This window comes from Bufo gargarizans, chromosome 2 (assembly GCF_014858855.1).
Source record: "Bufo gargarizans isolate SCDJY-AF-19 chromosome 2, ASM1485885v1, whole genome shotgun sequence".
Classification (NCBI taxonomy): Eukaryota; Metazoa; Chordata; class Amphibia; order Anura; family Bufonidae; genus Bufo; species Bufo gargarizans.
In genome coordinates, this window is record NC_058081.1 from 473,840,350 (window position 1) to 473,854,154 (window position 13,805).

At 41.2% G+C, this 13,805-nt stretch overlaps 1 protein-coding gene across 1 annotated transcript in view; it reads right to left on the minus strand.

The window, feature by feature from the left end:
• Positions 1-13,805, minus strand: part of PHF21B (PHD finger protein 21B) — a 115,889-nt gene that overhangs the window by 30,813 nt on the left and 71,271 nt on the right. Inside the window, exon 5 of the mRNA XM_044277442.1 lies at positions 8,690-8,782. Within this exon, the coding sequence (XP_044133377.1) occupies positions 8,690-8,782 (93 nt within the window). The remainder of the gene's footprint in view (positions 1-8,689; positions 8,783-13,805) is intronic.

A 13,805-nucleotide genomic window follows, 5' to 3' on the forward strand; every position in this document is an offset into this window, starting at 1 on the left:
TTAAGCTTGAAAGAGTAGGGATATAAATAAATAAATTAAAAGTTATACTGAATCTTTTCCCACATAACTATATAGCAATCTGCTCAGCTCCTCGGGTTCTGTAACATGCTGCCTGCAGATTGGACTGCATGCTTATGGTGAGAGGTTCTCTTTAAGTTGGTAATATCAATTATATTGTTGTTTTTTTACTTAATTAGGAAAAAAAGGTTATTATTTAATTTATTTATTTTCTTATTTTTTCTTCTTATATCTTTTTTTTTGCATTTCTATTAAAGGGCTTCTGTCAGCCCACTAAACAGTTTTTTTTTTTTGTTAATATTAATCCCTACACTGCAAGCTCCCTGTACATATGCTAAATATTCATTTTTGTTCAGTAGATTTTGTTAAAAATCAAGTTTTATAATATGTAAATTACCTTGCTACCAGCAAGTAGGGCGGCTACTTGCTGGTAGCAGCCGCATCCTCCTCTCATCATGACGCCCCCTCCGCTGTGCGATTGACAGGGCCAGGGAACGGGATCGTTCTCTGCTGGCCCTGTTTGAATTCAAAATATCGCGCCTGCGCCGTACCTGGCCCTGTCAATCAAACGGCAGAGGGGGCGTCATGATGAGAGGAGGATGCGGCTGCTACCAGCAAGTAGCCGCCCTACTTGCTGGTAGCAAGGTAATTTACATATTATAAAACTTGATTTTTAACAAAATCTACTGAACAAAAATGAATATTTAGCATATGTACAGGGAGCTTGCAGTGTAGGGATTAATATTAACAAAAAAAAAAAAACGGTTTAGTGGGCTGACAGAAGCCCTTTAAACTTTTTTAACCTATTTTTCTAGCCATACCAGGGGTCTTTAACATGTGATCATTTGCAACAAGGGGTTAGCTATAATATACAACTGACACTTGATGCATACTGGATCAGTCCCTGAGCTTGTGTCGTCACTGCACAATACATGTATACTGTGGCGGAAGTACCCGTTTGCTTCACCATGCATGTACAGTCATGTGAAAAAATTAGGACACCCTTTGAAAGCATGTGGTTTTTTGTAACATTTTTAATAAAAGGTTATTTCATCTCCGTTTCAACAATACAGAGAGATTAAAGTAATCCAACTAAACAAAGAAAACTGAAGAAAAGTCTTTTCAAGATCTTCTGTAAATGTCATTCTACAAAAATGCCTATTCTAACTGAGGAAAAAGATAGGACACCCTGACATGTATTCCCTCTTAAATTGGCTCAGATCTCACACAGGTATATCACACCAGGTGCACATAATTAGTAGATCGTTACTCTGCATGTTGAATGAGGCTTGCCCTATTTAAACCTCAGACATTTAGTTTGGTGTGCTCCTGACTGTTGAAGTGAGAGTGAGCACCATAGTGAGAGCAAAAGAGCTGTCAGAGGACTTCAGAAAAAAGATTGTAGCAGCCTATGAGTCTGGGAAGGGATTTAAAAAGATCTCAAAAGATTTTGAAATCAGCCATTCCACTGTCCGGAAGATAGTCTACAAGTGGAGGGCTTTCAAAACAACTGCCAACATGCCCAGGACTGGTCGCCCCAGCAAGTTCACCCCAAGAGCAGACCGCAAGATGCTAAAAGAGGTCTCCAAAAACCCTAAAGTGTCATCTCGAGAACTACAGCAGGCTCTGGCTACTGTTGATGTAGAAGTACATGCCTCTACAATCAGAAAGAGACTGTACAAGTTTAACTTGCATGGGAGGTGTGCAAGGAGGAAACCTTTGCTTTCCAAGAGAAACATCGAGGCCAGACTGACATTTGCCAGAGATAAAGTTGACAAAGACCAGGACTTCTGGAATAATGTTCTTTGGACAGATGAGTCCAAAATTGAATTATTTGGACACAACAGCAGAGGACATGTTTGGCGTAAACCAAACACAGCATTCCAAGAAAAGAACCTCATACCAACTGTGAAGCATGGAGGTGGAAGTGTCATGGTTTGGGGCTGCTTTGCTGCAGCAGGACCTGGTCAGCTCACCATCATAGAATCCACGATGAATTCTACTGTGTATCAGAAGGTGCTTGAAGAACATGTGAGACCATCAGTTAGAAAATTAAAGCTGAAGCGGAACTGGACCATGCAACATGACAATGACCCAAAACATACTAGTAAATCAACCAAAGATTGGCTGAAAAAGAAGAAATGGAGAGTCCTGGAATGGCCAAGTCAAAGTCCAGATTTGAATCCCATTGAGATGCTGTGGGGTGACTTGAAAAGGGCTGTACGTGCAAGAAACCCCTCAAACATCTCACAGCTGAAAAAGTTCTGCATTGAGGAGTGGGGTAAAATTTCCTCAGACCGATGTCGAAGACTGGTAGATGGCTACAAGAACCGTCTCACTGCAGTTATTTCAGCCAAAGGAGGTAACACTCGCTATTAGGGGCAAGGGTGTCCTATCTTTTTCCTCAGTTAGAATAGGCATTTTTGTAGAATGACATTTACAGAAGATCTTGAAAAGACTTTTCTTCAGTTTTCTTTGTTTAGTTGGATTACTTTAATCTCTCTGTATTGTTGAAACGGAGATGAAATAACCTTTTATTAAAAATGTTACAAAAAACCACATGCTTTCAAAGGGTGTCCTAATTTTTTCACATGACTGTACGGTAGAAGTCGGAAAAAGGGTTGATGGGATATTGAGATTGTTTTTTTTTTTTTTTTACAAATGTCACTCTTGTTCATAGACTGTCTGGTGTTGCACCACACTCTAAATAAAAAAAATGGGGCTACGCTGCCATACCTATGGCCTCATGCACACGTGGTGGTGTGTTTTGCGGTCCACAAATCGTGGATCCGCAAAACACGGATGGCGTCTGTGCAAGTTCTGCAATTTGCGGAACGGCACGGACAGCCTTCAATATAAATGCCTATTCTTGTCCGCAAAGCGCAGACAAGAATAGGACATGTTATATTTTTTTTGCGGGGCCACAGAACAAAGCGGAGTGCTGTCCGCATCTTTTGCGGCCCCATTGAAGTGAATGGGTCCGCATCCGAGCCACCAAAATGATTGCTCGGATGCGGACCCAAACAACGTCTGTGTGCATGAGGCTTAAAGGGGAGATATTTTTGGGAAATAGCAATCTTTTTTTTTTATCCTTGTTCACACTGCGTATTTTGCTGGACTCTGCACCAAGATTCTGGTGGCAGACGCATGGTATCCGCTTCCTAATGTTTTTAATGGACGACTTTCTAGCGACTCGCCTCCCTTTTGGTAGGAATGTGCCATTGTTTCAAACCACAACCATGTCCCTTCTTGGCATCGTTTTTGGAAAGATGCAGCAAACCGCGGCTGGTATCTGCTCACGATTTAGCACTATTCCATAGGATTAAACACTAAACGGGCATGCAGCATTCAAAGTGAAAAACTGCGGCATTCCTGATGCAGAATACGCAGCCAATTTTGCATAGGTAAAATCCTGCTATATATCATGCAGGCATACATACAAAAGGTAACATACTATAAGTCTCAGTGTGCCGTAACAACGACAATAGACACATACAATCTACAACAGCTGAAGATCCGCAGGTTTCCTAACCCCCACAACAGATTATTTTCCTCAAGGACAGAATGCGCATTTGGTATTAAAACAGTAATTTTTAGAAAATGATAGCAAAAGTCTTTCAAATATTGAACATTACCATAAACATCCAGCCAAACATCATTCAGTAACATCCACAGAACATGTGACAAACACTAAGCAGCGTATACTTGGCAAATAATTCTCATTTTCCTCATAGGGGGTAGTGCTGGAGCACATAATAAAAAATAGAATCTCTTTTAAAGCGATCGCCCATAATAATTTATAGATTTAACAACAGCGTTTTATGGGACACTGGGATGTGGAATGCAAAAAATCAACATCCAAGAGTAATAAACAAAATGTAGTCTTTCTTGTATAATTGCTACACAGCAGGCCTAGAAATGAGTAAGAGATGTAGTAAGCTTGTTCTCTGCGTTCATCAGTATGTAGGCATTTTAGAGGAAGCAAAGGGGTTAATTTTCTCCTGATCATTTTCATGTTTGGGTTTCGGTGTGCTTAGTCTCATACTTCAGACAGAAGAATGGATGAAGGCTGATGCTGCAGTCAGCCGGACGGACGTGTGATTTAAAGGGCCATTCCCATCTGGACGTTTATAGCATATCCTCAGGATATGTTATAAATAGGAGCAGGTCCCACCCATAGGACCCACTCCTATGGCAAGACTGGAGCCCCGTTGTATAAAGTCTAAGGCGGGACATTGATTGACCAGCAATTTAGATGCCGATCTTAGTCCACGTCCACTGCTGTTTGATGCGCCTAAGTTATGTAGAGGCGCTGGCCTCTCTATAACTTAGGCGTTTTACCAGCGGCCGTGTGACTTTCTTACATCTACACCAGCTCCCTCGCTAAGTCATTTTCTACACCAAAAAGAGGCGTAGAAAATGATGAATCAGACGAGTCACTCCCCCTTTTTCCACCACCTCGGAAAAGTGGTATGACCAGGGAAAAGCCGAACATTCAGCCACAATTCCCGTTTGCGACCAAATCTGTGACAAAAGTAAGACAAAAATTGCTGCACTTCCCATAATAAATGACCCCCTAAGTGGCTAATAAATATGGCAGATCTTGGACTGTCCTAAAAGGTAGAAAATGGAATTTATATCTGCTATGAGCAGGCTTAGGCCCCTTGCAGACGAGCGTGAGCAGAATAGGTTGCAGATGCGTTCAGTGAAAAATGCACAACACCTCTTAGCAACCATCAGTGAAAAGCGCATCGCATCCGCACTTGCTTGCAGAAGCGATGTGATTTTCACGCAGCCCCATTCACTTCTATGGGGCCAGCATTGTGGGAAAATCGCAGAATATAAAACATGCTGCGATTATCACGCAATGCACAAGTGATGCTTGAAGAACATCGCTCATGTACACAGACCCATTGAAATGAATGGGTTCGGATTCAGTGCGGGTGCTATACGTTCGCATCACGCTTTGCACCTGCACGGAATTCTCGCTGGTCTGCAAGGGGCCTTAGATTTGCACTAAAACCATTTAGTAACTTCACCCACTTTTCTTGTCACCTTTCAGAAACTGGCAAATGGCAAGAAAAATTACAAATCTTAGCACAACTATAATGTGAGCCATCATTTGCAACTTTTCTAGGCTAAGATACTGGCACAAATTGATTGATAATCCCCCTCCCTCTTCCCCCATGTCACGTAGGGGATCTGGAGCTGTAAGACTAAAGTAGTGCCAGCCACTATAAAGATCATGCCTATCAGGAAACCTATCAGTCTAGCATTTTTGACCTAAACAAAAAAGCAAAAACGGTCTTTAATGGTGTTTATAAAGAATTAGGGGGACATTTACTATGTGATGTATGACACTTTTCAGACGTCACAAGAAAAGTTGGCATGTCGAGGGCAGGGAGGTGGCATCATAGCAGGTCTATAACATTTAATTTTATTCACGACAGAAACCATTTATCTTTATTCATGCCAGAAAACTTAAAAAAAGCAAAATGGCCGGCGGTAGGATGCCCTAAATCTATGAGAGGCTTGCACCTCTGCATAAATTTGGTACACCCTTTGGAGGTGCAGCGGGAAGAAAACGCCGATCTTGATAATTGCCCCCCTTAGACTGTAGGCTAAGATGCTAAACCTGTTCTAGATGTATTGATTTCCAAGATATTAATTTCTGTAATACTAATTACAATGTATTCGGTTCAGTGCTGCAGTCGCTAGTTACTGCAGCATTAGTCTTAAGTTGTTAATTTTTGATTAAGGCACAGTCTTTGTTAGAGACGTTTGCAGTGTTGGCAAGCTTGTCATTATAACATTCGCAGCTCTTGTCCTTGTGAATCTGAATAAGCGGTTGACTGCTTAAACGAGGAGCGAAAGTACTAATTGTCTATACACATTCATTTGAATTCTAATGGAATACACCTAGCAATTATACAGGGGGGTGGCGGTTCACCTCTGTGCAGGAGCTTGAGCTAGACAGTGAACCAATGGGAAAATAATCAGCGCTCTCAGGAATATCATTTAGATGGGGAAAAAAAGCTTTTAGTGGCCAGGAACTTGACAAATCCGTCATATCTATTAAAAAGAGGACATACCATATGCCTGTGTATTTGTCCTTGGCGTAATAATGTCAGAGGTGTAGGTATGGATTCACGGATACATAGTCAGAAAGGGTAGTTTCACGCACAGTTTTTTGGGGACATTTTTGCATTTCTTGTTGGTTTTCTCTGTGTTTTGGATTTTTTTCCAGTGCTTTTAACAATGTTTTAGTTTTGTTATGTAGCTAGATGTTAGCGTAAAGGAGTTTTCTGGTTTACATAAATATACTTAACATTTATAAAGATAGCTGTAATTTTGCAATGTATTCCTTTAACCTTTACTGCGCCTATCTTCCATTCTGGGCAGTGGTCACATGACCATGTCCATGCAGATCTTTCTTATTTCCTATGATGTTATGTCCATGGGCAGTAACAGGAGCAGCGATAGAGTGTCTATGTAACATGGTGGGTGGGAGGAGCTATAAACTGTCTGGGCGTTGTTAGGGGCACTAGTGCTGGTGCTCTGGCAGAGAAGGAAGAAGTGCATCATGGGTTTGGTTGGATACAGGAACAGGAAGTGCTACATACAGGAAGGAAACAAACCAGAGGGATTTGTTTGGTGAAAAGAGATCAGGAGAGTCCAAATTGAAGAACAAACATGGAGGAAGATGTACATGAGGTAAGGCTACTTTCACACTCGCGTTTTTGGCGGATCCATTATGGATCTGCCAAAACTGATCCGTTACAATAATACAAACGCATGCATCCTTCATAAACGGATCCGTTTGTATTATCTGTAACATAGCCAAGACGGATCCGTCGTGAACTCCATTGAAAGTCAATGGGAGATGGATCCGTTTTCAATTGTGCCAGATTGTGTCAGAGAAAAAGGTTCTGTCCCCATTGACTTACATTGTGGGCCAGGACGGATCCATTTGGCTACTGAAGCCCTGGCTGCCATGGTAATCTCCCTGCTGCTGTGTGTACTATGCACAGGGCAGCAGGGAGAGTGTGAAGTTCTAGTCACCCTAATAGAGCTCTATCAGGGTGAATAGGACAAGGGATGAAAAGATCCAGGTTATAGACCCTAAGGGGATAAATGGTTATTAAATAAAAAGTAAAATAAAAGTAAAAAAACAACAAAATACTAAAAGTTTAAATTGCCCCCTTTCTCAATTTTACATATAAAATTTACAAACAATAAAAAATAAACATATTACATATCGCCACGTCCGAAAAAGTATGAGCTCTTAAAATATTAAAAAATATTTCCGCTCTGGTGAAGGTTGTAACAGAAAAAAAATCAAAAACGCCCAATTCGCCATTTTTTGTCACCATGTCCCCCAAAAGATGTCACTGGATGTGAGAGGTATGTGGTGCTGTACTCTCCTATATGTAGTGCTGGCTCACTACTGTGACCTGCGTCTCATCTTCTCCGTTAAGACCTTTTTTTAATTATATGCTTTTTAATTTGGCTCCTAAATTTTTTAGTTTAGGAGCCAATGGCTCCTGGTTATTTTCTTTAGTCTGGAGCACTGGTTTGTCTTTATTTATTTGTTTTAGCTATTTAATTTTTATTTTTAAATAAACTTCAGTGGAGCGGCCATTTTGGAGACACACAGTTCTTTCCAGTCTTATCTGTATGCATAGTGTTAGGCCCCTTTCACACGAGCAAGAATTCCACACGTGTGCAATGCGTGAGTCTCCCACACTGAATCCGGACCCATTCATTTCAATGGGTCTGTGTACATGAGCGTTGGTTTTTACGTATCACTTGTGCATTGTGTGAAAATCTCAGCATGTTCTATATGCAGGCCCCATAGAAGTGAATGGGACTGAATGAAAATCGCATCCGCAAGCAAGTGCGGATGCGATGCGTTTTTCACAGATGGTTGCTAAGAGATGTTGTTTATATACCTTCAGTTTTTTTTTATCACGCGCGTGCAAAATGCATTAAATCGCATTGCACCCGCGCGATAAAAACTGAACAACTGAACACAATCGCATACAAAACTGAATGAACTTGCTTGTGAAATCGCACATTTGTCACTGAACGCATTCGCAACGCATCCGGATCTAATCCGCTCACGCTTGTCTGCAAAGGGCCTTAAGGTGGATTTAGACGGGATTGAACGCTCATTCCCGACAATCTGCCCATCTAAAGGTGCAGCTGATCACCCGATGAACGAGCGAAACGCTTGTTCATTGGGTGATACTATCGTTAGTGCAGGCACCTACATTATTGTTTGTGGACAGGAGATCGTCTAAACAGCGATCTGCAGCCCAGAAACAATGCAGATGTATGAGGATGAGCGATCACAATAGTGATCGCTCATCCTCATACTGTGGAGATTATCGCTGTGTGTAAATGCAACGCTTCACTACCACTTAACAAGCAGCCAGCTGTCAGGAAGGAGTGGTTCTTTCCTGGCAATCTGCTGCTCCTCAGCCCGTCTAAATCCACCTTTACTATCCTGCCTTATATCGTCCTCCAGCAGTACAACAGACCTGTCAATAACTTGCACACTTTCTCATGATGAGACGACTCTGTTCAAAATGTTCCAGTCTGTATGAAAAAAGCAGGCAAATAATCTTAAGAAAACCGTTACTGTTAAATAAGTTACTGTTTTAGTTACCTGAGGTAGCACTGCTGGTCCATGTCCTGCCAATCTGTGCAAGGAGCTGACCTGAGGGACTTTAATTGGCACTGCAGTTATAGTACCCAATGTCTAATTCAAAAAGAAAGAAGAAAACAATTCATCAGTCAAAGTTTGCATTTGGACATGCCGCAGAAGAAAATACAGAGAAAAACATGGCTGCTTTATTCCCTAAAATTAATAGAGCTGTAATACCATGCATAACCCGTAAACAGGTATGGCACTGTTTTTGGGAAAAAGCAGCCATGTTTTCCTAATGCTGTACCGCCCCAGGAGTGTTCCTTGGGGCAATGGTGGCATGAACACAGTATGAACACAGTTTCATAGGCGACTTTCAAACCAATGTCTGGATGCTGGTACTTCTGAGCTTATTTATGCCATTGGACCTGTACACCGGGTTTGCTTGTACTATTAGGTATTGTATCTAATACTGTGATGCTTGTTGATTAGTTTCAATCCCCCAGGTGAATTAATTGCTGGACTGGGGTTTCTTGGGCCCACCAGAGAAATTGGTCTCGGTACCCATCTACTATATCATCAATAATGTTTAATAGTTATTAAATCAAAGAAATAGACTCTAATGGTAAGTGATTATCTCCAAAGGAATCTCCAAATTAGGGTTTTCTCCAAGACCTTTGGGTCATGCTATTAAATACGAACCTGGGCCCACCAGAGGATCGTTTGGTACTCTGGTTGGCCAGTCCGAACCCGGGTGATTTGTTGTTAGTACACTCAAACATGGGGACAAGGAACAAGGCCAGTGGCGTAACTAGAAATGACCGGGCCCCACAGCAAATTTTTGAATCCCCCCCCAGCACTTTCTTCAATTGTTGAGAGGGATGCCAAACCAGGTAAAGTTGTACACACCCAAAGTGGTTGCACAAGCTCTTTCATTAATGGTGACCAGTGACACTGTCAGAGTTTGGAGCAGTGCCACACAGTCATCAAGAAGCCATTATCAACACAAGGGTAAAATAGGTGTACTTAGGAGAAGAGGTGATCAAGCAGAGCGCAAATCAACCAGTACAACAGCAAATACAAAGGGGAAATTCCCATTGGATGTTTCCAAATGAGACACTCTTCCCATGTTGGAAAGGTCCCCTGATGATAAGCTGATCACAATGTGTCCTGCTACTGGACCCTCCAAGGAACATATATATTCTGTAGGGAAATATAGTTAAATGTATTCAAAATCACTACTGGACCACCACACGGTAGCATTATACTGGATCCACCAGAAAGAGAGAAACCCCTCAGCACACTGGCTAGTAGGGTCCATGAATGGGGAACCTATTCTGCTATCTCAGAAAATGGCAGGTATAAAAAGTAGACCCCTTTCAATACCCCTTTACATCTATAAAACCTGTTATACCTTAGTTAGGAAAAAAATACTCCTCGTTAAGTAGATGCGACCGAATGTTTACGGATATATAAAAGTAACAGATTTTTCTTGTCTCTAGGAGGTGGGGGAGGTAATAATGTTAGGGATTTTGTCAGACTCCAGTACATTAATGTTTTCATCCTCCATTTGCAGAACCTAGAAATGTCAGCCACAGAACATCACAGCACAAATGCAAAACCGCTGACATTTTTGATAAATAAGCTAACATGTAATTTTCTTAAAAATATGCAGGCTCCTGCTGGATCTACATTTATGTCTAACAATAGCAGTATTGTTACAGTGACACATTAGACCTGAATGTTGTAAATATGGCGAGACAGCCAGGATTCCCAGAAAAAGAAAGAGATGCCAAGACATGGATGCTTCGTTTTTAAATTTGGGATTGGACTGGAAAACTGGTGATATTGCTGAGACTTTTTCTGGAAGTTATATTAAATAGAGGAACTTTATTGCGCCCTGCTTATTGGCACCCTAAAAAAATATAATTGTGATATTTAGCATTTCTATACCACTAACTCCAGTATTGAAAAGTAGATGGGAAATTGAGTGTAGTTCTTTCGTGTGATATTTGATAAATTTGGAGCAAATTATTCCAACGCAGAATAAAGAAAAACTGACTTCAAATATTACTCACATGACAAATTACCTCCTGTATCTCTGTATCACAAAGACATTGGGAAGAAGTCAGTTTTGCAGGAGTCTGTGTTGACATATTTTGGATAAAATGTATCGAATGTCACACAATGGTTGACATATTTGGTGCATCACACTCAGGGGCCGACTTAGAACTTAAAGTGGTCCTGGAAAAAACAAAACTAAAAAGGGCCCCATGTTGTAGGCGGGTCTAGATGGATAGAAGGTGGGGGCAACACAAGAAGGCAGGAACAACAGAAGTAAGCGGAGCCAACAGTACTGTAGTACAACACAAAATACTGCTGCCCCAGCAGAACCGAAAACCACAGTGCAACACAAAATACTGCTGCCCCAGCAGAACAGAAAACCACAGCGCAACACAAAATACTGCTGCCCCAGCAGAACTGAAAACCACAGTGCAACACAAAATACTGCTGCCCCAGCAGAACCGAAAACCACAGTGCAACACAAAATACTGCTTCCCCAGCAGAACCGAAAACCACAGTGCAACACAAAATACTGCTGCCCCAGCTGTATTATTCAACTGAATCTCTGTCTTAAGAGTGGCGATACAGTTGAATTCAGGAAGGCACTTGCAGCCACCAGCCAGGTTCATAAGTGCCTGATGGTCCTAGCATTAATTAACGCTGAGAACATCAGAATGATATGAACCTAGCCATGAGGAGGGCCCTGGTGGCCTCCTCGGCTTCAGCCCACCAATTTAGGGGAAATTTATGGAGACTCGGCCCTGCTAACACTTCTGTTCCGAGACGTTACTACACTTTCTACATCACCCCTTTAGTGGAGTAAAACTGAAACAGTTGTAACTATTTAAGTCTCAGTTGATAGATCTGGATGGAAACTAATTAACATAGCTAACCACACCTGCTTTTTCACCAATGAGCAGTATGAAAAAAATGCAAAATTTTTGTGCAAATCAGCCCATAAAGTTGTAAATCCCCAGTTTGCGAATTTTTAAATCTGGAATTCTGTAGTGCAGAGCTTGAAAAATTCCCCCCCTAATACTTGGAGTCTTTTAACACATGTTGTTCTTACAGTAGGTCCAATATTCTGTAATGCATTATTTCAAAATATATGTTTACGGAAGTCAGGGCTCTGCTTTTCTGATTAACAGGCCCGAATCCCCTGATACTCTTCTCACTAGCAGGAGTCTAGCGCATAAGGCTCTCATTGAATCTCATAGTAAGTGTATATGCAGTAAGCACCTGAGCTCCCCCAAGTGGCAATTTTAAAGAACTCAAATTGTATAATGGATTGCAACTCTATCGCTATACTGTACACTAATCTTATGGACTGACATGTTTTTGCTAAGGCATATACACTCACCTAAAGAATTATTAGGAACACCTGTTCTATTTCTCATTAATGCGATTATCTAGTCAACCAATCACATGGCAGTTGCTTCAATGCATGTAGGGTTGTGGTCCTGGTCAAGACAATCTCCTGAACTCCAAACTGAATATCAGAATGGGAAAGAAAGGTGGGCTACAACAGCAGAAGACCCCACCGGGTACCACTCATCTCCACTACAAATAGGAAAAAGAGGCTACAATTTGCACGAGCTCACCAAAATTGGACTGTTGAAGACTGGAAAAATGTTGCCTGGTCTGATGAGTCTCGATTTCTGTTGAGACGTTCAAATGGTAGAGTCCGAATTTGGCGTAAACAGAATGGTTGGTGGTGGTGTAATGGTGTTGGGGAATGTTTTCTGGGCACACTTTAGGCCCCTTAGTGCCAAATTGGCAATCGTTTAAATGCCACGGGCTACCTGAGCATTGTTTCTGACCATGTCCATCCCTTCATGACCACCATGTACCCACCCTCTGATGGCTACTTCCATCAGGATAATGCACCATGTCACAAAGCTCGAATCATTTCAAATTGCTTTCTTGAACATGACAATGAGTTCACTGTACTAAAATGGCCCCCACAGTCACCAGATCTCAACCCAATAGAGCATCTTTGGGATGTGGTGGAATGGGAGCTTCGTGCCCTGGATGTGCATCCCTCAAATCTCCATCAACTGCAAGATGCTATCCTATCAATATGGGCCAACATTTCTAAAGAATGCTATCAGCACCTGGTTGAATCAATGCCACGTAGAATTAAGGCAGTTCTGAAGGCAAAAGGGGGTCCAACACCGTATTAGTATGGTGTTCCTAATAATTCTTTAGGTGAGTGTAGATTGATGTTGAGTAGTACCACCTCACAACATTGTGGATGTAAGCTTGAACAACCCAGGGGTATGTTCTTTTTTAGTTCCTGAAAATATCCTCCATTAGTCCTAAATCCTACAGGTTACTTATTTTGTTTCCTATAAAAATTGTCTCTATCATTGGTTCCAGGGTTTGATGAGACTGAGATAATTTTATCCACCATACAACAGAAAGTTTTGATTCTTTAGAATCATTGAGGGACAAGACAAATAGATGATATCCCCTTATATATAGGGGATTACAAGAAATGCAAATGGGAACCTGAACTGCGTAAAGTGTTAACAAATATTTAATATAATATTATAATACATATTTTGCTGTTTTGGGATCTTTTTATGGTAATTTCTCTTTGAATAGCATGTTAAGAAAGGGGGAAAAAAGACTTGCATCGCTTACCCTTTAAATGAGTAAATTGAGAGCAGCAGAAACAATAACTGTGAAAGGTTACTGTATGAGCTGAGTAGATAAATTAGTCTTATATGACTACAATCCCTGCTTAAAGCATCTTAATAAAAGGTGGCAGTAATGCAGATATACAACACACATTTTTATTGACCTAATCTATTTTGCTCTCTCAAAGGGAAAGAATCTTGAAAGCAGCAGTGAAGGTTCTTTACTGATCTTGGTCGTATCTACTGCGAATTACTGAGAAGGGAATATGTATACTAGAGGCAGGCACTATGGTGGGACATAACTGGTGTAGTAGTAGTAAGAACAAGAAACAGCACCACTCTTTTCTTTAGGTAGTGGCTGATAGATAGATAGATAGATAGATAGATAGATAGATAGATAGATATGAGATAGATAGATAGATAGATAGATA